The sequence below is a fragment of the Falco rusticolus genome, chromosome Z, assembly GCF_015220075.1.
Source record: "Falco rusticolus isolate bFalRus1 chromosome Z, bFalRus1.pri, whole genome shotgun sequence".
Lineage (NCBI taxonomy): Eukaryota > Metazoa > Chordata > Aves > Falconiformes > Falconidae > Falco > Falco rusticolus.
In genome coordinates this window covers 63,250,498-63,274,403 of record NC_051210.1, presented here as the reverse complement: position 1 = coordinate 63,274,403, position 23,906 = coordinate 63,250,498, and the positions used below count along the sequence as shown (strand labels likewise).

General features: G+C 41.1%; 1 protein-coding gene across 3 annotated transcripts in view; it reads right to left on the bottom strand.

The window, feature by feature from the left end:
* Positions 1–23,906, bottom strand: part of ELOVL7 (ELOVL fatty acid elongase 7) — a 53,182-nt gene that overhangs the window by 8,918 nt on the left and 20,358 nt on the right. Inside the window, exons 1-3 of one of the 3 annotated variants that reach the window (XM_037373576.1) lie at positions 23,681–23,748; positions 4,461–4,554; positions 1,950–2,140 (exon numbers count right to left, since the gene is read on the bottom strand). In XM_037373576.1, the coding sequence (XP_037229473.1) occupies positions 1,950–2,140; positions 4,461–4,524 (255 nt within the window). In that variant the 5' untranslated portion in view covers positions 4,525–4,554; positions 23,681–23,748. Of the gene's footprint in view, positions 1–1,949; positions 2,141–4,460; positions 4,555–7,541; positions 7,626–23,680; positions 23,749–23,906 lie in introns of those variants that run through there. The other 2 variants (XM_037373575.1, XM_037373574.1) reach the window with 2 other exon arrangements.

Here is a 23,906-nt window from a genome sequence, read left to right as displayed (position 1 = left end):
TGAAGAGCTAGAGTTTTACAATCAAGAGCACACACATGACCAAAGGCCTGTATGTAAAAAATAGCATATAATCTTTTCTCTTATAATATATTAAAGCTTGGAAAACAGCAATGTTGTTAATATTACACTTGGCTCATTTGTCTGGCAGCCAGCAGGGCCTGCTGTATCTCATTTCTGTTTATAAAGTGCTTCTTGTCCACTGATCATTACCACACACAGGCACAATAGGTGGTTCAGCTTTCTTAACAGATGGAGGGGTTTAGTCCGTGTAACTTCCTGAAAGAATCAGTTGCTTAAATAAAACAAGATCTGAAACACCATCAAGACAGCACAATACTAAAGCACCCACCAAATAGCTTCATTCCAAAGAGGGACAGAATCAGCTTTTTGCTGAGCACAGACAATAGCAGAAATTCAATCTGTCACACTCCATCCACGCAGTCTTTCATGAAATTGTAACGTGGAAGTCTTGACAGCAGATTAATTGAACACTGTGTTAGGGTCAGACACTAAAAGAAGTTTAATTCTTTTTTGCTTGTTTCTGAGGGTTATAACCAAATTCAAACTTGGCACCAAATCACAAAAGGAAGTTTGGCAGTTTTTCAAAACAAGGTCTAAATAGCAAATGTGTGCATCTGGCCCACGCTTTCCACACAACACTCATGACACAGATAGCTGCTGCTGCACTGCCTTTAGACTGCTGTTAAAAGAAATGTCAAGCACTCCACTGTAACTTATGATGAAATTTATGCAAATTGAGCAGACAGAAAGGTATCCTGCCAGTTTGGCACTATAATATGACAACTTTTCACTGCTAGTTTGCCAAACCTGAAATAGCCACATAGCCAGATTTAACTTAAAGAGGGTCAGTACTACCGTAGTGAAGCTTCACCAAACAAATGTATAAGGCTATCATTCACACAATGTTATGTTAAATAGCTACACTTTAAAGACCAACCAGCCAAAAAAAAAAAACCAAACAGCCAAATAAACCCAAACCCAACCAGCCAAAAAAAACCCCAACAACCAATCACACTCACAAAAAAAACCCCAACCAACCCAACAAAATCCCCAAATAACCAGCCAAAAAAACCATGCAAAGCCAATAAGCCAAAAAAACCCAACCAAAAAACAAACACCACCAACCAACCAACAAAACCCAAACCCCTCAACAAACATTAGCTATCTTAAAGTTTAAGGTTCTAAAATAATGCTTCTACACAGTCTGTATCATTCATGGTTAAGGAATTTTAGGTCATTCAGCCCATAATGCTATACAACTCATCAGGCTTTCCACTCTTCAAGTCTAACATTCCTTTTGAAAGAAAGAACATTTGTTACTTTGGGGTTGGGGGTGAGTGGGGAATCAATGCTAAATATTTTCATTCTTTGGGTTTTGGAGTTTTTTGTTTGGTTGGTTTGGGGTTTTTTGTTTTGTTGTTTTGGGTTTTTTGTTTTGTTTTGTTTTGTGTTTTTTTTAAAGGATGAGGATTCCCCAAATTAGATTTTCTAACTTCTGTAATTTAAAAGGCAGATCTAACTAAAGATTATTGCACAGTAAACATACTCTATACAATGTCTGAAACATCATAGTTGACTGTCACATTGTAGGAGAGAAGCAATTACAACAAAGAAAAACATGTAGTCTGGTTTACCTGCCACAGCCCAGGGAAATTAAATAAATAAGAATTTTTGACTTTGTAGATTATATATTATGACACAAAATATTTTATAATATTTCCTTCTAGGCACGACTTATTCCCTTTTTTCAAGTATCAGCTCAATTAGTTTAGCAAACTGCTTGGAGGAATTTAATTACAAAAATCAGAATAATATTTTTTTATTACTAGAGAACTACAGAGTGGGAATTATATTAATAAATGTATTAAAAGTGTAGCAGTTAGATGCATGAAATACATACAAACATTACAAATGAAAGTAGTACTTACTTCATAAGTCATATATAAAGAAAGGGCTACCACACTAAAGTTATAAAACGCCATTATCTGCCTGAGTTCAAAAGGTTTTTTATTTTCCATGAGTTTGGGTCCCAAGGAAGTGACAAAATAAACATAGGTTCCAACGATAAAGGTTGTTGGAAAAGGTGAAGACATGAGTGGCCAGCCTTCCAGTCTTGGATCTAGAAGAGGGGAGGAGGAGAAAAAAAAAAAAAAAAAGAAATCAGATCTGTCCAGTATTTACTAAATCCTAAAATAGCTACAGAAAGGTACTTCATTCTGAACAGTTTAGGTTTTGCTATCACTGATCATGTTTCAGAGTCCATTCACCTCAAATCCACACCGACTAGACAACAAGATTTAGCACCTGTAGGTTTCAACACTTCTTTCTGCATCGATCCTTCACACGTAATGAGGAGACACAGAATCACGAGTGACAGTTTTCTGCCTAGAGGTCTCCTTCATGAGAAGTCTGCATTCTCACACGCATGGGGCTCAGAGGGCACCACGGGAAGGCATTGCACAAGCACATCGCTGAGGTTGCATTTCCATGTGAGTTTTCGTTCTTCTGGAGAAGCACGAACCTTATTTCAAAAGTTCAAGTCACAGACTGGGAGCAGCCCCACTGTTAAAGATCCTTGAGCTTTATAAGCAGTAGGACATTAGACATACTAAATACGGGGATTTTAAAGTCAGGAGACCTTCTGTCCCATCAGCTGGTATTTGTAGCTTAGTACGTGAGGCATGTGTATATTCAGTCCGGACACATCACCACCTGACAAACACACACTTTCATATTACAAGCCTTCAAGTGGTCTAAGTGTTGCAAGTTCCCTCTCCAGTTATCCCATACAGAAGTATTGCAGAGAGTCCTGCTCCCTCTCCCTGCAGCTGACGCTGGCAGGCGCTCCCCTCGGAGCTTCACCATGATTCCACTGCAATCTTCTGTGGTTCATCACTGCCTCAGCTCACCAAAGACTTCTGCATTTCTCTGTACGCAGAACTGCTATGAACTTTGTGTATTTTTAATATATATATATTTTAATTTTTATGAACTAATCTTTGGAAGATTTGTTTCTGAATGACCCCAAACTTAACTATTGACTCAAACTGCTGCTTTCACCATTTGCTGCTGTATTTTGGGGGTGAAATTGAACGACTACAATTTGAAAAGTGTTTAATTCATGGCCAAATGTCTTAAGTCAGTGATTTTCAACCCATAGCACTCAAGCAATCTATCTCCCGTGAGACCCTCTGATGTTGTTTACAGCCACTGGAAGTTTTAAAACAGACTGAGGAGGAAAGCACATTGTAATGCTCACAGCCTGTGATGTGCCCAGTGCTGCTGCCTGCAGGCCAACAAGGACTGTGAACCGCAGCACTAGGCACCTGTGGGTGTTGCACTGCAAGGGAATCACCAGCTCTTCACAATTGCCGGCTTTTTCTGCATCCACCCCTTGCACTGGTACCACCAAAACTCTCCTGTCTGTCTTCCTAGCTTGATCCTGAGGAAAGCATGTCCTGCCACTAACAGTATGCTAAGACATGCCAAATGCAAGCACTGGTAGGTAGGAAAACGAGGAACTCAAATTCTGAAGTCATGGACACTGCATCAGAAATGCTTCATCACCCGGCTTCACCCAAATCCACTTCACCCCACAAGTCATACTGATAAAACTCCCTTCTCAATTGCATGCTTTTTGTTTTACATGGTTTTACAGAACAAGAGAAATGGTTCTCAGCTATACTGAAAAATATAAATTAGTCATTTTATTGATCAAACCTTAACTGCTTCTCAAGTTTTCCCCAGGAAACCCCAGGTAACCCAGCTTACCCCTTGGGTAACCCCAAGTTAACCCCCATCACTACATGCCTGCCACAGTAAGGAACACCCAGGGATGTCACTGACACAGATGGATCTTAACCCCAAATTTGAGATCTTCTTTGTCATTTTTTGTTAAAGCATGCAGAACTACAGAACAATATTAAAGCAAAGTGTGTTTAATATCCTCATACCAGCTGCCACAAGAGACTAATATTCCTTTTCAAAACAGAACTCTATCAGAGTACTCTAATTTCAAGATATTACAATTTATCAGGGTTTTTACTTCTTTCACTTTGTAAAAGCAAAATACAGTAACACCATGCATCTAGCTCAGTTAACTGATAAAATACGGTTGTTTGGTAATGAAAAAGAGTTAAAGCAGGAAAAATGTAAGTTATATATTTAGGTAAGCCATGAACACTGACAGAAGAAACACTGTCTGCAATTTATTTAGGCTGAGGTTATACCCATAAACTAGTTGAGCTTTGCTTTTTTAAAATGCAGAAACTAGTCTGTTCTTTATAGTTAAAAATATCAATAAGTAACCTGACAAGCCTTAGGAACATTTATAGGAAGACAAAGCTACTTCTAAGTTGATAAGCAGTACACCTAGAATAACAACACATTGCTATTCAAAATTATCAAAAGTTAATAAGTTTTAGATTTAAATGACTCACCGGCATCTTTAATCCATTCATCATACAATAATACAGCCTTTGATGTCAGATTGGTAAAGGCCATTTTCACTTGATTAAGATTTTATGATGCTCCCTGCAGGAAAACAAGCCAAAACAGAAATAGAGATTTTTGTAATTAATAAAATAAAGGTCAGTAAAGTGTCTTGGAAAAGTTTTTCAGGAAATAGAATGGAAAAAACAGAGAGAGTGCTAACAGAGCATGACATGAAACAGATCAGGGAGCATTAGCGGATGACATCGCACTATGTTTGGAGCTAATTTATAGCTGAGCTGTTATGCACAACAATATGATTTTGTAATCTCTACATACCAAGCAAGATGCTTCCATCCCATAAAGTGTTATCTCAAGAAACCATGCTGTGGTTAACTGTTACTGTCTTAAAGGAAAAATATAAATAAAGAGCAGCTGCTTAAATCTATTTTTATTACCATCTCTACTTGAAGTCCAGGTCACTGATACATGCAAAAGTTCAGCTTTGCAACATCTACTATTGAAAATTTTAATTTTCTAACTAAGTATTTCTAAGGTAGGTGGAGAAGGAGGAAAGGTGCCAATATGTCTGCATATCCCTTTTAAATACCATAATTAGCTATGTTATAATTAGCATGCAAATCACTACTCTGATGAATCAACTGTTTCCACACCAGGATCATGAAGTGTCATAGCACCACTGACAATACCATTAACTCACAGCAATTATCCAGCACATCCAGTTTGCATGCAGCAACACCTACATATGTAAAACTTTTCAAAGTATGCTTATACAAATACTGATTTCTTGCTCCAAAATCAAGTACTCATCAGCCCCTCCCTTGTCTTATTCCCCCTAGAAAATACTTCTTAAAAATCCTAACACATTTGAAGGGCACCTCTCCTATTTCCACTCAGTGTCTCACTTTGTCATATGACTTCTCTCCATACCCCTGTGCAATCTTCACACCATATTCACCTTTGTTAGTTCAGGCTGCAGCACACCTTGAGAACCAGCTCCTTTCCCCTGGCTGCCCTTCTGCATCTCCTCCAGGCTAAGCTAGCTGCAGCTCTGGAGAGCCAGTTCTGCCATCATCATGGTAATCCATCTCTCTCCTCAGATCTCCCCACTATCATCTTCTCATTTGTCCTTACCTTAACACTCCTGAAAAGCAGTCTCATCCTTATCTCCACTTCTACATTAGCCTGCCTTCATTAGAGTTCATGTGATCTACCTCTTCTCAATTCTAATTTTGCTACCCACTTGTTTTCCTGCTTGCACTTCCGTCCTGTGTCTGAACACCTGAAACCACCATCAGTCTTGTGTTCAGAAAATATTCCCTCTGCACTTTTCTTTAAAGATCACATTTTCCACAAAGAGCATCCAGTATCAGCATTTCCCAGCTCAATGTCACTGCCTTTTTGCTGACCATTCCCATATGCTCTATGTTTATATCACTGTTTGCTACAAAGCTTTATATTTATAAAGGTGCTGGCAAAAATCAGAAGAAGCAGGAGACATCCTCTTCCTTTTCCAATGAAAACTTTGGGGGCCATCTTTTGGCATGAGAGAGAAGATATCATGGTTAGAGGCAAATTGCAAATACCCCTGCCATCTTGCTCCTTAAGCCAACCTATGAATGATATCCACAGGCTAGCCAAAACCTAAGTTAAACAAGTAACCTACTGTTTCAAAACATGCTCTCTAAAATCCAGAAAATTCTGTGGGGATGCTGGCTCAAACTGAATTGCCATTTATTATGGGCTTGAGGGTGTTGATTGACTTTTCCTCCCTCTTATGGTGCAAGCCTCTCACCCTGACACCTCTCACCCTCACAAATTGACAGCTCTTTACATTTATCCACTTGACTTGTAAAGCAAAATTAGCGTCAACAAGTCAGACAAATGTGCTGTCAGTGTTTAAACAGCAACTCTTATGCCTGCTAGGCATTGGGACCAAAAGCAAGCTTTTTATCTGGAACCAGACTATTTCTAACAGATGAGTTCTGCCCATAGTAGAAAGGCAGCAGATGAAAATAGCAGACCTCACGTTTCCCAGCCCCTGCTGTGCTGATGAGGAGGCATTTTTGTCCCACCTCTCCTGACCTCAGCACTTGCAGCTCTTCTCCCTTTAAAAGGTCTCACAAGAGCAAAACCAGCAGAGGCTCTTAGCCTTTGAGTTTTGTTTTCTGTTTATAACCAAGCAAGCAAGCAAGATACAAGTCCACAGCAGTTGCTAAACCTGTTCTAAACGTTTTTGCAGTTTAGTTACCATCCTTGAGAGAAGGATGTACCAGCCAGAGGGAAGCCACAGCCTCACCACACAGACATACTGACTGATCAATTACACTGAATCTGAAGGTAAGCAAAGAACAGTAAAACTACATATTTCAAGAGTAAGAGTAATGTCTGCAAGAAAAACAGTGCTGTTCAGAACTTTTCTACAGTTAAAAGGTTCCAAATCAACTTCCTTATATAACACTACTATGTGCTTTACAATTCTACTCAGTTTCTTAACTAGCTACTTGGTTTTCCTTTAAGTCCATTTCTATGAACCATTGTTTGCATTATTGTTAGGTTTTCAGGATTTTTTGCTTGCTAACTACCTACAAGTAGAGTTAATGGCAGCATGGAAGGTATTTTGTCTTATTCTGTTACTGTTAGTTCACACAAATTCATACATACTGGAAAATAAGTATGATCAAGGCTTCTTCTTTTTAAAATAGAAGACCAAAAATCCCCCAGGTACCCACAAACAAGATAAACAACTAGCTTGTGCTTCAGAAAAAAACAAACCATTTTTGAAAGACTGCTTTTTTTAACAGTACAACTGTGTTGTTAAGAAGTAACCTGATAACATGTTGACCATAATACAACCTTTCATAATGTTTGGCAGTTTTTAAGTCTATAGGACTTGTCCTCTAAATGTCAGACTGGAAATATTTGGCCTGAAGGGACAGAGGCTTGGGGGCATAGAAGACCATTTGTTAAATACACAGCTTTAGTTCTTCATGCTGTAAACTCATCTGCACATTAAGCATTTGCATAGCCACAGTTCAGTCTGGAAAAAATACATTTAATCTACATACCTGCTAATGTAATACAGATTCAGCACATCTGAACTTTTATTCCCAATGTTCCACTTTCCACCTGTAACATTAAAATACAGCTAAAATACACTAACAATAGGGAATTTTCTTTTTAGAGCAGAGTGTCTAGGTTGTAGTAAACTTGAAATTAGGAAAGTCACACTGGCAGATTAATTTTCAAAATTATGTTATTTTAAATGACATATTGGAAGCAATTTACATGAACGTGAAAAAATGCAGTCATATAAGTTCTGTCTGCCCAACTTGAAAAGTTCTAAAGAACATAGAAGCAGAACTCTCAAACCTACACGTCTGGAAAACAAGCACTGAAATCACCTCAAACACATATGCAAGGTACTCTGTTCTTAGAAAGAAATAAGAACTATTTTTTTTCTTTTGTTTAAAGATGTCAATGGAAGTAAAATTGTGGACCTAGTTTCAAGCCAGCTGTACTAACATAACTTCTGAAGACATCTTTCAAGAAATGTGTCTTCACCATTATTAAAACAGGGGCTTTAAGTGAGGCAAAGGATGGAAAGGGCTATGTTAAAAGAGCAATGTCATTTGCTGGCCTCTGGTCCCCTGAAGCTCAGCTGAAAGAGCCCACTAACTGCCGCTGAGTTAAGGCATAACAGCTTGGCAGAACCCATTTTAAGCTGGACCACTCATTACCTTTACTGGAGGAGCAAGGGTAGATGATATTTTTACACCAGCCAAAAATGCCACAAATACCACAGCAAACCATACAAGAATGCCTCACGATGACAAGTGGTAGGTAGCAAGTTGTTGGAAGTGCTCAAGTTCAGTTAGCACACAAAACTATTAGTGATTGTTGTAATAGGAATTGCTGGTATGCCTCAAACATTCCTTATTTTTAAATGAGAACAAGAAGTTTCTCACATTCCTTTGCTTACCCCACATGAAAGATATTTGCTATTCTTGATGGTCATTTATTCCCCAGACATTGTTTTTAAATATTAGAAGAGATATCAAGTTTTGCTCTTCTATAGTAATTTTGTAAGGATTTATGTTGAATGGCTACTGAACAAAAAGAAACAGAAGAACTTGACAGAAAACCAGGCAAAACGAAACAGTCTAATGTAAGCTCTGTCACTCCAGAAAATTCTAAAACTCAGTGAGAACTTAAAACACTTGAAATTAAGAACTTGCATTAGAGAGCAAAGTTAATTATTAGAAAGACAGATAAGCTACTTTTACAGTAACCCCTTAGGAAAAGACTGGAGAATATGACAACACAGTACAAACTGCAACGGGATAATTTCCACCCAAGGCAGATTCCAATAGCAAAGATTCTGGAGCATCACCCTCTGGCCTGGCAAGCAGGTAATGATGGGGGGTGGGCCTCCACCCCATGAGCTTGCTGGAAGATGGGAATTGCCTGCAGAAAGCATTGACACATGCAGGACTGATTTCAAAATGATAGCTAAAGAAATGACAGTAATATTGGCTTACATATTCAGGCACAATTATACTTTCATGTTTCAGAATCACTTGGTGTACTGTTGTTAATTCTGCTCTTGAAGTTCTGAAGGTAATTAAATCAAGACGTTTCGCAGATGGTATCTTAAGCTTTACCTGGGAAATACCAGCTCTGCCCTTCCTATTTCCCAAGGCTCTGTGCTTACATAATTGGTGTTACTTCAACTACATTACTCCCTTATGCCACATGGCAAACGCACACAAACTGCCTATTACATTAGATGGATTACTCACCTATATCCTGTAACAAAGTTTTGAACTTCAGCTGGGTATCACCTGTTACGGATTTCCCCAAAAGAAGTTTCCATCACCTTCCCTATCCTTTCTGCCTTCTCTCAACCACCTAAAACTCATTTTTGAAAGATTCATCTCACAGGGAAGTTGGCTACATCCTGCTTACCATTAGGTGGTCTCTTCTGGTATTATCACTTGTAAACACTGTTCCTGTTAGATGATGGCTCTGCCCGAGGGACAGAAGGCAGGCAAAGCAACTCTATGCAACAGAGGTACTTTAAGAAATATCCAAGTTTAATTAAAGAATAAGTTAATACATCTCTATAAAAATTTCATACTTCGTCTTTGAAGCCAGTCCATTTAAAAATATGGACCCTAACTCCTTTGAGCACATCAACAATCTGCATGCACACTTTAAAGTAGATATTGGGGAGAGAACAGTAAATTTCAAAATAAATACAAATTACTTTTTAAAGACTGGACATCTAAAAACAGATGAAAGAGGCTTAGAAACTATATTAGAACGTCTGCTTGTAAAATTCCCCATTGGCAGTATTCAATAAGAGCTCTAAAACTTACCCTGCTTAGTCACCCTTACAGAATTAATTACACAGTACCTCTATTTAATGCTTTGGTTTTTTAACTAATATCAAATCTGTCATTCACCTACATCAATAAATTAGTCTGTTAGCAGAGAACTAGAGAAAACACATTTCATTGCAATCACACTTCAGACTGGTTTTCTGCCAGACTAATGGATTCTGATGCTGTGTAAATTAAATACCAGTTTGTATTTCCTTCCGCCTGCCTATAAATTGTTAAAAGAACTGACAATACAGACTTCACAGCAAGGCTGAACGCTGGCAACAGGCACAGAAAAGCTCCTTCCCATAGGAATCATATGGTAAAAAAAAAAAATCATATGGGAAAATACCCAGTATCATATGGGTATTTTCTTGGTCCATATACACTGACTGAATCGCCAGCAACAGCTGAACGGAGAAGCCCCAGTGTGCAGTCCCACGGACCGCGGCTGGCAGGTCCAGTCCTCGGGCAGCTATGGGCTAAGTCACAGCAGCTCACTGACCTAACTGAAATCTTGGTCTTTTTGAGAAAAAAGAAAAAAATATTTTTCAGTCAACTCAGACCTGTAAAGCTGAACAGGCTCATACAAAGGAAACGCTGAGATGCACGAACTGGGATGCCACAGGCAGGGAGAAAGATGGACTAACGGCCCTGTCATAGATCCCCTTAAGCTGGTAGTGAAATCATGTAGGGACACAGGATCATCATGTCCAGTCCTTCACACTAATAGACAAGCATGTACTAGATTTGTAGTCAAAAAGTTCACATGCTTCACCTCAGCGAGTCATCACTGTCCACCACAAGCCACAAGGGACATGCTACAACACGAGAGCCAAAACCACAAAATGTACATTGTACTACAGTAAGACAGGAAAAGATCTGGCATCAACAATATATTAATATCTTAAATGCATCACCTGGGGTTGCAGTGATGCCTGTGAAAGCAATCCTAGGGACTAGTGTCCCACATCACATAGAAAGACACATTAAGTCCAAACAGTCCCTGCAGTCATGGCCTGGAAGGAATTCTACAAGTCTGAACCCAGTTATCAGCTCAATGCAAGTATGAGAAAGACACTGGGCAAAGTGTCTGAAAAGACTCCCAGTTTCACCTGAGAAATGAACACCATGGACATCAGTCTATCTTCCCCAGTTTTATCTCCCCATACTCCCAACGTTTCAGAGAAAGGCAAAAACGTAAGGAGGGGAAAAGCTCCTAGAACATTAACTTCTTGTCAGTGCTTCCCTACCTTTACCAAAAACCCTTTACTTGAACATTTGCATGTCAGCCATCCCAGAGTCAACTGGTCTGACCTGGCTACTCCTCTGCCACGGTAGGTAGCTCCTGCACCCAGCTTCGGACAGAAGCTCTTCTTTTTGGTCCCTCAGTGCATGACTTGTACATGGCTCCTTTAAGTTTGATCCCAGCTCAGTGATGCCAGCTCAGAAAGTCACCTAGCCCTGCCTACATGGCACATATCACATGACAACTTTCACCTAGAAGCTAAAATAAGGTTCACCTACGATATAATTATTTTTATTAATGCAACCTCACTTCCATTAGACAATGACACATCATTACCCTTATCAAAGAGCTTTGACAAAGTATCGATTTAGTAATTGGGCCATATCCAACTCGGACTAATCTCCTTACTCAAAGGACTTAACAGATTCTCTTTTTCTCTCCTTGCTTATTATGTAACTAGAAAACTTTCTGCAGCATTTCAATTTTTCATTCAAGACCACATCAGCTAAGCTTTGGGTCACTTTAAACAGGCTTTCACAAAACGAGAACCAGGGGCTAGATAGCAGTAACACAATCTGGTACTTTCAGATGTGCTACACAATCATGCCACTCATACACACAGTGCTAGTGATCCCTACTCATTCCTCCACAAGCTAACATCTTCATAATATACTGAGCTTTTACCCATTCTGGTTTTTTTTTTCCTCTACAGCAAGGACAGTTCTGATAAATATATGTAAGAATTATTTACAGCTGTGGTGTTTCTAAAGTACATACACATCATTAGTTACCAAGCAAACCAGAATATAAAACTTTGCTGATCTAGAGGGGTAATGAGTGGCATTTACCTGCACTGAAAAGATAGCGCAGTCTGGGGTTTTAACCTACATAGGAAGTATATTATTTTTAAGACAATTTATAGGTAAAGTCTAAAAAGGTAGAGGGAATGCAAGTGCTAACTAAATACTCTGAAGGAAAAGAATTAAAGATGTCTGATGATATCTAAAGTTTGCATTTTATAAGACTAAAAATTAAGGGGCTTTGTGGATGCATCCACAAAATAGGACCAACGATATTTAATTTTCTCGTTGTGATGAAGACTGCTTGTTCTGAGTACACACTGTAGTTATTTGTGCTTTGGTAAGACTAAAACTTTCTATGGACACCTCTTAAGGTGAAGCACATGGAATGCTGACAAGAGCATCCTCATGTCAGTTATCAAAACCTTCCCAATATAACTGACAAAGGGCAGGCCACAAGCGAAACAGACCTGGCTAACATTGATGAGATTTGTGATCAGTCTAATAATCTTCCTTCTTTCTCCTCTGTGATAACTGAATTCTGTGTCATTCTTGAACCTCCACATAGGACAGCTTAGAATTGACTTTGGTTATGAGTACTATTGCTTGTATCTACTTACTTGATTAAAGTTATTCATATCAAAATATGAGAAGGGACACGAGTGAGACCATCCCCTTCCTTCAATGGCAAGCTGAGTCACTGAGTTGGCTCCATCGTATCTTCTGTCCTCATTAACAGTTAATAGTTAATGCATGTGAGTTCTTAACTGCATATGAGAATCTCATACATCCAAATAATTATGAAAAAAGCAATTTGCTACCAAGGACTGACAAAGAACTTAGTTTGTGTTTACCTACCACTTAATGGAACAATGACAAATTATTATTAATCACCATGAGGGGCACTCCATGGAAGCTAAACAAAAAGAGAAATGCAGAGCTAAACTTCAGCTTGCAGAGCAGACTCCTTACAACAAACGGGAACAAGACTTGTTACACAGGTAACGTCTTGCTAATCTAGCCAATACCAATCGGGAAAAAAAGCAGATAAGCCTTCCTATTTCCAAAGATGTCTTGTAACCAAGTAATCAATGGCAATATACCTGTAGCTATTCACCACTAGAGAACAATAAATACAGAGAACTGGACCACAAATTTCCACCTGCAGGAGACAAAGACAGGGAGACAGTGCTGTCTTTTGTAACATGAAAATACAGCAGAAAGGAGTTTTGTAGGAAAGGGAGATAAGATATATAATTACCTTAAGAACACAATATTCACCTTAAGATGTGAATAAAATGAAAAATATTCATCATTATGAAAGGAAGACATTTTTCTACAGTTATATCTTGCCTACAGTGTACGCTCAACTCAGCTACCATCACTGTAGTTGCTGTGGCAAAACGACATTGCAAAGTCAATGTCATTTTATGGAACTTTTATTGTGCTAGCTGTAATCTTGCCAAGTTCAGAATATTAGTAAGTAGTAACACTGATAACAGCGGTGTGGAGTTGCAACACATTCTTTTGTTCACTCCTTAATGCAGTAATTTACAAAAGCTGAACTGCTCCCACACCATTCACTCCTGCTGACATGGGCTAATTTCCTTTACCATTGTTTCCCACAGCCTTGCACTTGCTCAACCTACCCACCACCCCTCTGGGTCCTAGGCTGATACTCTAGGCAGCAAAATAATGCATTCCTTCTGCTCTGATTTTGCTTGTGTTGCATTAGGCAGGCATAAAATCTAAAGGCAGCTGACCTAGAACTGACACCCTTTTTTCCCTCCCCCATTTTTCTTTTTTTTTTTTTAAGCTACCATGCAGTATAGCAGGCATGCTGTTGAGCACTGTAAACATCAGGAACTGCAGTCTCCCTAGGAGGCTCTTCCAAAAGAAAGCTGGAACCAGCTGTGCCGGCACCTTCTGCAGCAACCCACACAGTGCAACTTGTGAGCTTTGGGAAGCGTGACACAGGCAGCGGCTGCACAGCAATGGCAGAGCTTTAGGGTGACGAGCCATTTTAAAGGAAATCTGCGCTAAGTGTTTTTAAACTCAAGTACCAGAATACTCCTCCCACCCAAGGAAGCATGCTGACAGTATAATAAAAAAGGCTGCTGCTCCCAGATTCAATCTTGGCACATCAACTGTTGTGGACGTGATTTTTGGAGTGGTCCAGGAAGCTGCTACACTGTAACATCCTAAATCTCTCCAGTCCAGAGCTGGTAATTTGTACAGCTGCAGCTGGAGGTTCCAAATCACTGAGGGACATGCAATGAGATATAAAGGCCTTAGGTTTGCGGGATGAGGGGGGGGGGTTTGTTACTAAGTCAACATTCTTCAGCATGATGAAAGGTCTAGTCAACCACTACAAAACATACTCAGAGTCAGGCAACCCACAAAGGTACATTATACCCTTGTCTGGATCCTCAGGCCTCTCAGCCAGAACAATTCAACAGAGTAGTATGCACAGAAATAGACACCTAATTTCTCCTGACACTCCTGGTTTTTTCTCCTGCATCTCAAAGAAGATGTTCACTTAAAAAAAAGGGAAGTTATTAATCTACACTTGACCAGAGTTAGTACAGAAATGAAATACGATTTCAGAAATGGAGGTGAGTGAAAAAGCCAGATGTTTCCCAGTACTTCTTGTACTCTGCACTCAAGGGAGGAATCACAGAGGGATGGAGAACAGATGGCAAAGAGACATCTGAACGTTAGGGGCAGCTGGAGGAAATGACCCTGCAGACTCATCCTGTAATCAAAGGCACTTGTCAACATTGCATTGTGCTTATAGTTTGAGTTCAGGGATGAATGCATGGAAATGTGATTACATTTGATTCTGCTTGAAATTTGAGTAAGCTTCTCGGTAGCACTCAAGCCATCTTGGATGCTGTTTACACTACTTCTTGATCAGTAACTTTCCACAGCACCCTTCCCTTTTGAGGTGACTGCAACCCTTGGAGGGTGATCCAGTTTGACAGAGGTTGGGCACACAGTGTGAACACAAAAAATGGAAGCATCTTTGCTTTGACTCAGTACTAATGGCAGTTTCAGAAATGCTCTTTTCCACTTGCTGTGCAGTTACCCTTCTAAGACCTACAGAAGTGTTGCACTTCCAGAGCGTTCTGTGGAAGTCCTGTGGGTCAGAACTCAAAAGAAAGTATTTAAGAGGAACGTTCATAGCTGGCAACAAGCATAAGAGAAAGGAAACATCCAGTCAAGGTGAATCAGAGCAGTCAAAGATCTACGGAGACAAGAAAAATGTTTCTCCAAGAGCAAAGCAATGCTGCATGGGACAGTATTCAGATGACAACCTAGCCTCAAAAGCTTACATGAAAACAAAACTCTCCATCACCTAAGAACATTAACTGGCTTGATTAGCAAAAGCATCTTACAGTGTTTTTTAAACCAGATCTTGTTATAAAAATCCAGCCTTAAAAATCTCAGTTCTTTCTTCAATTTCCAAGCAATCAAGATGCAGGAGTTTGCCTAACACAAAATGCAAAGTAGAGGCTGATAGTATGAGCAAAATGTATTAATGACATTACACAGCTGTGAAAGTTTTCTTCTGCTCTACATTAGTTAGCTAGACCACGGTTCCTTTGATAAGAGAAACTTCTAAAGTCTTCATTATTTTGCATTTTCAGGAAGCTCAAGAACAGTGTATAAAGCAGAATTACGCAGGCTCTGAGTTTGTAATGGTAGAACTTTTTGAAGGCAGCTTAAAACGTTGAAAGGTAACTTCAGAGAAGAACAGAATGAAACACCACATTAATGCACAGGTTTAGTCACAGGTATGTTCTAAGAATTTTCCTTCTTCTGTCAGTACTTTCCACCACAGTAGGAAGTAGTTTTTACCATCTTCCCAAGCATTCAGAGACCACCTAGGATCACAAGACATCTCTACAGTTTAAAATAGATCAGCTCAGCCAAACAGCACATCAGGGATGAACCAGTTACATCTGGCCAAGTCTGCTGCACTTATTTTTTCCCCTCTTTCCAATCCTGAAAGACTGCCAAATACAAATAGCTCAAAAAAAAAAAAAAAATCCCATCAGCAAAGTGCATTAGGCAATGGATGTGCCACATCTGAATAAGCCAGGAGACAATAATACTTCCAGTGCCGAAGCTTGGCAAGCAGCAGAGTACTCAGCCTAATACTAATGTTCCTGTAAAACACCAGTATACAAGAAACAGACACGTGTCTAATAGTCTACTCAGCATGCAACAGCAGCAAAAGAAAAGAAAACTGGACTATCTCCAGTGCAAAGAAAGATTTAAGCTTATATTTAACTACACATTTAAATTATCAGGAAAAAAAAAAAAAAGTCTTACACAGCATTCTCACGTACAGGTTTCAGTGCTTTGCAGAAGAGGTCAGTATGTCTGGTTCACTCTTTGTTATGGAGCACTCCGTCACCAGAGAGAGAGGTGCACTTTTTCCATCAGTTAGCACAGCAAAGTTGTGAACAAGACTAAAGTGTTGTGTGCCAGTTCAATATCCCAGTTACTATGCCAAATTACCAGGACACATACCACCTTCTAAACCTAAAGCAACACCATAGCTCTCATCCCTCAAACAGGTTTCTAAACACAGTGGTTTGTCTCCACTTTTTCTCTTCTACCTTGCTTCAGGATGATTTCATTGCTCGTGCTCAAACCAAGGAATCTGCTCTCACCAACACTGTCTTCCATATACATTACATAGCTGCAGGTTCATCCAGCTGACTATACCCAAAAAGTGTGATGCTTTTCCACAGACTGGAATGGAGGACTGGACTTCTTCCCACTGCTGTTATCTCAACAAGTGAACCAAGGTCATATAATTTCACCATATGTAAAAGTAGCTCCGTTGCTTATCACAGAAGTCTGTTTAGATTCAATGAAGTTTTGTCAGATGCTCCGGCACCTTGGATGAAAGCAATTGATGGCATGCAACCACGCTGCACAAGTACACATGTAAAGACTCTAAAGGATAAAAGCAAGAACACCAAATTGCGCAATTTCCACAGCTCCAGAGGCAATTTCCCATCCCATACTTTTGAACATAGTTTAAATGGCGTATCTAAGCTGTTCAGTTTTGAAATACAGCAGCAGACTCATTTCAACAGACTGGGAAAAATTCCAGATTGAACCAGAACTCAGCATGGTCCAGCCCATAATCAGGAACACTTTTTCTGCAACTTTCAGATAAGCTTCCCTAACTGATCAAGTGGACCACATCAGTTCATGAGAAGCAGTTTCAGGATAATTTGAAATTCAGCTGGGGGATTTTTTCACCCCATAAGATTTCAAACACTCATTAAAGGGCTTGCTGGAGGGAGGCACAGAGTGCCCCGACAGCTCCTGTTTTGCACTCCTGCCTCCCAACCTTCTTCCTTCTTTAAAACGTAAGAGTTGTGTTCACGGTCAGAAGTTAAAATGAGTGAAATTCCCCAACACCGCAGCTATGAATAAAGTCATTTACAGGCAGGCATTAGAGTTTTATCACTCCTTCGTGTAACAACAAATGGAAGCTGACTCCTCTACCAACCTAGCTTGGTACAGAACATGCTACAGAAACACTGTTGTCTGCACACCAGTAACACTGCAAGGGACAAAGGGAATTGACATCTGTAACAAAGTTTCTGAGGAATACAGAATACTCACAAGTACTTTTGTGGAAGGTTTAATTTCAAAGTTGACAGTGAACACTGAGCTTACTCCATTAGCCTCTCAGCTTGCGTACACAGTGTCTTCTACTCGCCTCAGTCACAGGAAACAAGGGTGGACAAGGCACTTCCAAAGGGCATTACAATAATTTCATTAAGCTTGTCAGACCCATTCTGTACAGTTAAAGTTTCAAAAGTCAATCTTTTATTTCAGTACTGAAAAGACAAGCCACAGAGCTCCAACTAAAAAAAGTGATTGAAGAACATATGTAATCCAGGTATTTCCAACTGTACATCTAAACCAATAAAAAAGGGATTGTAGTGAATGTTATAAATGGAAATATATGTATATATATATAAATATATATAAATATAAATTCAAATACTGCAAAATACACTAAGGTATTCACTTGCAATATACCTACGTAAGTAAATTTCACCTGCACAGGAGACAACATTACCAGTTACTACTTCTCTAAACAGATTATAGACATTTTCATGCTGCCGATCCCCATCTATTTGTAATGCCACATGGTAAACAAATATTGCAATATTTACTTAAGAAAATAAATGAGCACATCTGACCAATAATTTTGGTACTCTTGATGCTTTAGCGAATACTTTTTCATTAAAAACAATGCAAAAAACATTTTACCAAAAGAAAACAATTGAAAATACTAGCTGGAAAGTCTTTAAAGAAAGAACAAAAAAACCCAAACACACAACCAAAACATCCACCAAAAAAAGCCCCCAAATCCCAAACAGATACATTTGAGAAATACTGTATTTCAAAACTTAACTATACAGAAATCCTTTCTTGTCCTTCTTCAAAAAGATCTTTTCCACCAGCAACAATATTTTAAAGCAGGAAGTTTCTCCTTCCCAGTTGCCTTTTGATATGTACCTGAGCAAAGTGCAAAACACCACCTTCAACTACTGGTAACAGTTTCCAGCCACTTTTTATTTTTTTCTATTGAGTTTTGCCTGATCTAATATCTACTTGCTACCTCAAATAACTTTCCTGAAAGAAAGGGCACGATACCAACATGAACCATACCCATACTCTTAAAGCGTACAGAGAAGCATTGAATCAGGTTTTTGTGATGTTGTTTTAAGCCATTTCAGGACTGATGATACAATGCAAATTATTTCCAAGTCAACAAACTGATCTTTGTGTTTCAGACTCCAACAAGAGTTGTCCCTTCCTTTTGTTAGAAAACAAAGAATAAAAGGAGTAGAGTTATTCTTAGTAAGCTGTATTTTGATCTCAGACATACCCCCTAAACCCAGAATGCCATCACTGGGACAGGAGCATTCTCCTAAATTCCAGTCCAGGACATGCCTCTAGAAACTTAACAACAACAATAGTACATACTATTCTTTTGTACAGGTTTTTGCAGTGCACCAAAGTTATGGTCATATTCATATGCATTTGGTGAGGTACTGCTTTAAATAAAAAAAGGTAAAAGAAAAAAAAAAAAGACTTTGAATAGAGGCTCCAGGCACGAGGCCCAATGTGCAAGGCACCATATCAATATCAAAGATAATCCAAACTACAAAGAATTCACAATACAATTAAATGCACGCAAGCAGCATGTCAGAATTCATAAAGCTGCTACAAGCAGCTTCTCTTAAGCATAGCCTGCTCAAGCAGAGCAAGTCTGTTTACAGGGTAGGTTTGCAACGATAAAAGCACCCTTAATGGCAGCAATGCCGTTTTAATCAACCTTCCCCACCCCCACCCCCCGCCATTACTCATACATGCTCCTATGTCACCCTTGACTTGTGCTGGAAAAAACATTTTTCTGGCTGCATAATAAGTTTGGAAAACAGCTCCATGGCAGGGGAGACAAGTCTCACAGAAAAGGAAAGGGTTTTTTTAACTCAGACCATTTCCTCAGTGCTTTTCAGCACCAGCCTTCACCAAGAGTTATACCACCACAACAGAAAGGTGACACAATGGCAAAAGCACTCAGGACAAAAGAAATGCTGGTGAAACTACAACATCAGCCTGAGCTGGTATGTGAGCAGAGTGGAGATAAGAGTGGGCACTCACTGCTTTCAGCACAAGGAGTAATACAGCCCTGACACAGTTCAGAGGGGCAATCTGAATACCATTGCTCCTAGCAAACAAGATGATTCATAGAGTTTACTGACACTTATATTTGTCATCCTTGCGACAACTGTGCCACTCTGCAGGTGGGACCCAGAGCTTGCTTTGGGCTGCATAGGCTTTACAAGCAGTTTTTAAGAGTTTAGTTTTTTGTACTAGCTCACAATCTCAAAATTAAAAATGTTACTGAAATTCAGTTCCCTATTCTCATACAGAACCAAGATAACAACCAAGACACTTTTAAAGCTGTGATGCTCTGAACTGTGTATTCTTCTCACATTACTCAATTTATGAACTACTTATAGGTCTTTTCTAGTCAGTATCTTCAGTGATAAAATGCTTGTCTAACCATCATAAGCAGACATAACATATGCAGCAAAAAACATGCAGAAAAAACATAAAAATCAAGACCACATCAACCGATACATCAAAAGCATTTTACTGCATGAATTTAGTAAAAACAGACAAAAAAATAAAAAACCTAGTCAACATTTCCAGTTCAATGGTCACACTAAGACCAAAGACAGTAAGAAAAAGGACACCTGAATTTCTCTGGTGCCTCCCATCAGCGTAAACTTATATTTCTAATTTCAGCTGAAATACTTCTTTACTTTTTGGATTTCAACTATGTATTGGGACAGCAAAAAATCTTAACCGCTACATTACTTGCAACTTCGCAAAACTTCTTGTAAATTGAACATGTGACAACAGACTACAGAAAATAAAACCACTGCATGACCCTCTAGCTTTCATTTTCTTGTTTTTTAAAGGAACTAAAATTTTAAAAAGTACTATCAGACTTACAAAATGAATTATTTATGTTTTTGTTCTAATAATCTGATGTTTTCAAGAAGTGAAAGGTTTACTTATCACCATTTAGGCTGCATTTGCCCTCTACAGCATGGAGCCCAGGTATTGGAGGGAGGTTCCTCCAGTGTCCCAGGCACATGGAACCTGCTCTCTAGCACAGTCCAACAATGCAGAGTAACTACTCAACTTTTAAATTGCATGTAAAGTAACTTTAAGTGAACAGAAAGATCCTAAAGCTAAACCTAGAACAATAGTGAAGTTTTTGTGACATGCTTTAAATCTATGTTATGGCAATAATTTGTCTTAATGTTGGAATAGCCTCTGTTGGAGCCTCTCAGTGCTTAGCTCCCATTCCTTTCCACCTCAGGACAGCTTCCAAGCATAGACCAGCTTCCTCCTAAATACTCAGGTAAGGCCTACCAGAAGTGCTGTTTGAAACATCCATAAATTACCATAGAGAAAAACAACGAAATTTGTCAGTTCTCAAACTTAATATGTACTTGGGCAATGTGGAAACTGATAAAAGCACTGTACTTGTGTCATCTTCTGTGACTTCAGGAATGAAAACCAGAACAGTGAAAAGCTATGGCGAGGGACAGAGGAATAGTGAGAGGAACTTTTCAGCTACCCAGGCTTTTGGAAGTAGCCTCAAGATTCAGATGTCCACTAGCCTGAAGTTAATGAGTATTCTGCTATAAAATTATTTTTATGAAGCCACATTCTGCCACTGAAGATGACACCACCACATCTAGTCATCCTTACGTATGCGCCATAGGTCCACTACCCATATTTTACAAATAGCCCTTAATCCACTTCAGACAAAGCGAGTCAGATTAGTTTAACCCACAAATGGGAGCTAAACTATCTCGTTTGGGCTGGGGCAGACCAGGGAGCTCACACCAGACTTCACCAGGAGAATTACAGGGCGGCGGCCCCTGACAGCCGTGCGGAGGCAGAGAGGCATCAGGGAGGGAGAGATGCCAGATGAAGTCTGCCAAGTGAGATGCAGAATACTACAAACATGATTTCACAATCAGCTAACAAGGATCCAGGAAGGGATCATGGCTCCCTTCCACCTCCTGCACCTGAACATAACACAAAGGTGACATGCCCCCACTTCCACCACCACGCACACACCTCCGGCGCCCATCCCACGCACTGCTCTCCCTGCATCTGCTTGTGCCTCCAGAAGCCTATGTGGTAAGCAACCAGGCAGGGACAAGCCAGAGGAAGAGGTGAAAGAAGCATTAAAGGAGAAGTACCGGGCAGAAGCAGATTCAAGAGGAAAAGCAGGAGTCCAAGGTAGGGGGAAAAAAAACAGTGTTTCCTGGTTTTTTGCAGCAGAGTGAAACAAAGCCAGGAAGGGCATGGCACAGTAAGGGGAGCACACTCAGCAAAGGCCATTAAGTCATGTCAGGATATAAAAACATACTGATTAGTTCTTTTACTGGTATGTAATTAGTTGATAGGTATTTCATGGTATTCTGTGAGCTTCGTAACTAGTTAAATCCTATTTGGCATGTATTACTTAACTAATGTGGTGGCATCTTTCCCAGCACATTCCATGAATATTGCTTCCTGTACCATAACCTGCCTCTCTACCAGTAAATAAATACTGTTTAATAGAAAGTTGATTGACACATTATAATGAAATACCATAAAGCTGCGCTATTCAGCTTTATATATAACAGAGGTGCTGCCTAGGAAGACCTTATAAGCCTATGCCTGGCTAGGTTTTCATATCCTAGGTCTTTCTGCTTTTTCTTCAAGCAAATGTTTAAGTACAAGCGCTCCCACTCCACAGTGAAACATTTTCAGGGTACATCCACGCTGCCTAACGCTGTGCCAGTAAACAGCGACGCTACCATTACCCGAGGCAGCTCCAAGCCCCGAATGCTTCCTGGGCAGCACCCCAGATGCTGGGCAGCAGAGTAAGTCAGGCAGCACGCTGTTCCCAGGCTGCTCCCAACAACCAGAAAAACTTGTTCAAATTTCTCCCACAAGGCAATGTTCAGTACAGACCTACACACGGTCTGGGAAGGACTCAGTTACAATGGAGTATGGAAGAGGGTATCCATACACAGCTGTAAGGTTTCTAGTTTTGTCCAAACAGCTTTAGTTAGCTTACTTTGATTTCCTACAAAAGCAAGCAAAGAAATCACTAAGAGTTGGTTGGCCTTTTCAAGCATCACACCATTCTATCTTGGTGGCAGCGATGTCCAAAACCCAACCAAAGTATCAGCACACTTAAAACATACTTACAAACCAAGTATCGAAGTACTTCCAACGCTCAAAGAACACACGCCACATCCACCATTGCAAAGGGCAGGTCAGAGAGGCTGGCCCAACACAGCCTCGTCAGCCACATGAGCCGGCACCCATCACCTTCCTCAGCTCACGGCCACGCTGCTGCTGCCGGTCCTTAAGGATGGGCCTGCCATGCACAGCAGCAGAGGAGAACCATCCCCAAGGAGGAGGAAGGCAGCAAGCCAGACCCCCACCCTTCCAACTTGCCAGACAACCCCTGCCTAGACATCATCCCTCCAGCCCTACATTTTAATATCATCATCTCAAGCGCACGGGCCACACCTCTCCCCTGGCTGCCTCCAACCTTTGCCCCTGCAGAGAAAGAAGCCTCCACTTCTTGACTGCTGGGTCTGCCCCTCTTTCCGGGGGGTGTTGGGGGTGGGAGGGCATTTTTCAAGAATAACACCCCTGATGCAGCCCTCTGTGCAAGGTGAAGGCCATTTTCACGCTGCACCCTTGGTGCGGCTTCTTCTTCAAGGTGGGAAGACAAGCTCAGCGCATGCGAGGTGTAGCCACGGGGCTTGGGGGGACAGGCACCATGGGGCGCAGCCTGGCGGGGTGCGGGGCGCAGCCGGGGGGGCTGGGGGAAAGGCACAGCAGGGTGCAGAGGGGGACAGGGACGGGGATGCGGGTGCAGCCAGAAGACGGAGGTGGGGAGGGAGGAGGCACAGCGGGGCGCGGCGGGGGTTGCGGCGCAGCACGGGGAGCGCGGGGCGCACTCAGGGAGCTCGGAGGGGAGGGGGGCGGGAAGAGCCCCAGAGCCCGTGGCCACCCCGCCCGGCCCAGTGCGGGAGAGACCCCGCGGAAGGGCGCCGGGGGCTCCCCCTCCCAGCGCGCTCCGCCATCCCGCTCCCGACGGGACCCCTCGCGCAGCAGCAACACGGACCCACCTGTCCCCGCAGCCACCAAACAGCGACTGCCGCGGGGCGGCGCGGCCGGCGGGAAAGCACGCGGGAGGGGCGGGGCGGGGCGGGGCGGGGCGGGGCCGCGGGGGGGCGGGGAGGGGAGGGGGGCGTCCCGTCCCGTCCCGTCCCGTCCCGTCCCGTCCCGTCCCGCCCCCGCAGCGCTCACACCCGCGCCGGGCCGGGCCGGGGCGCTGAGCCGGTACCGCCGCTG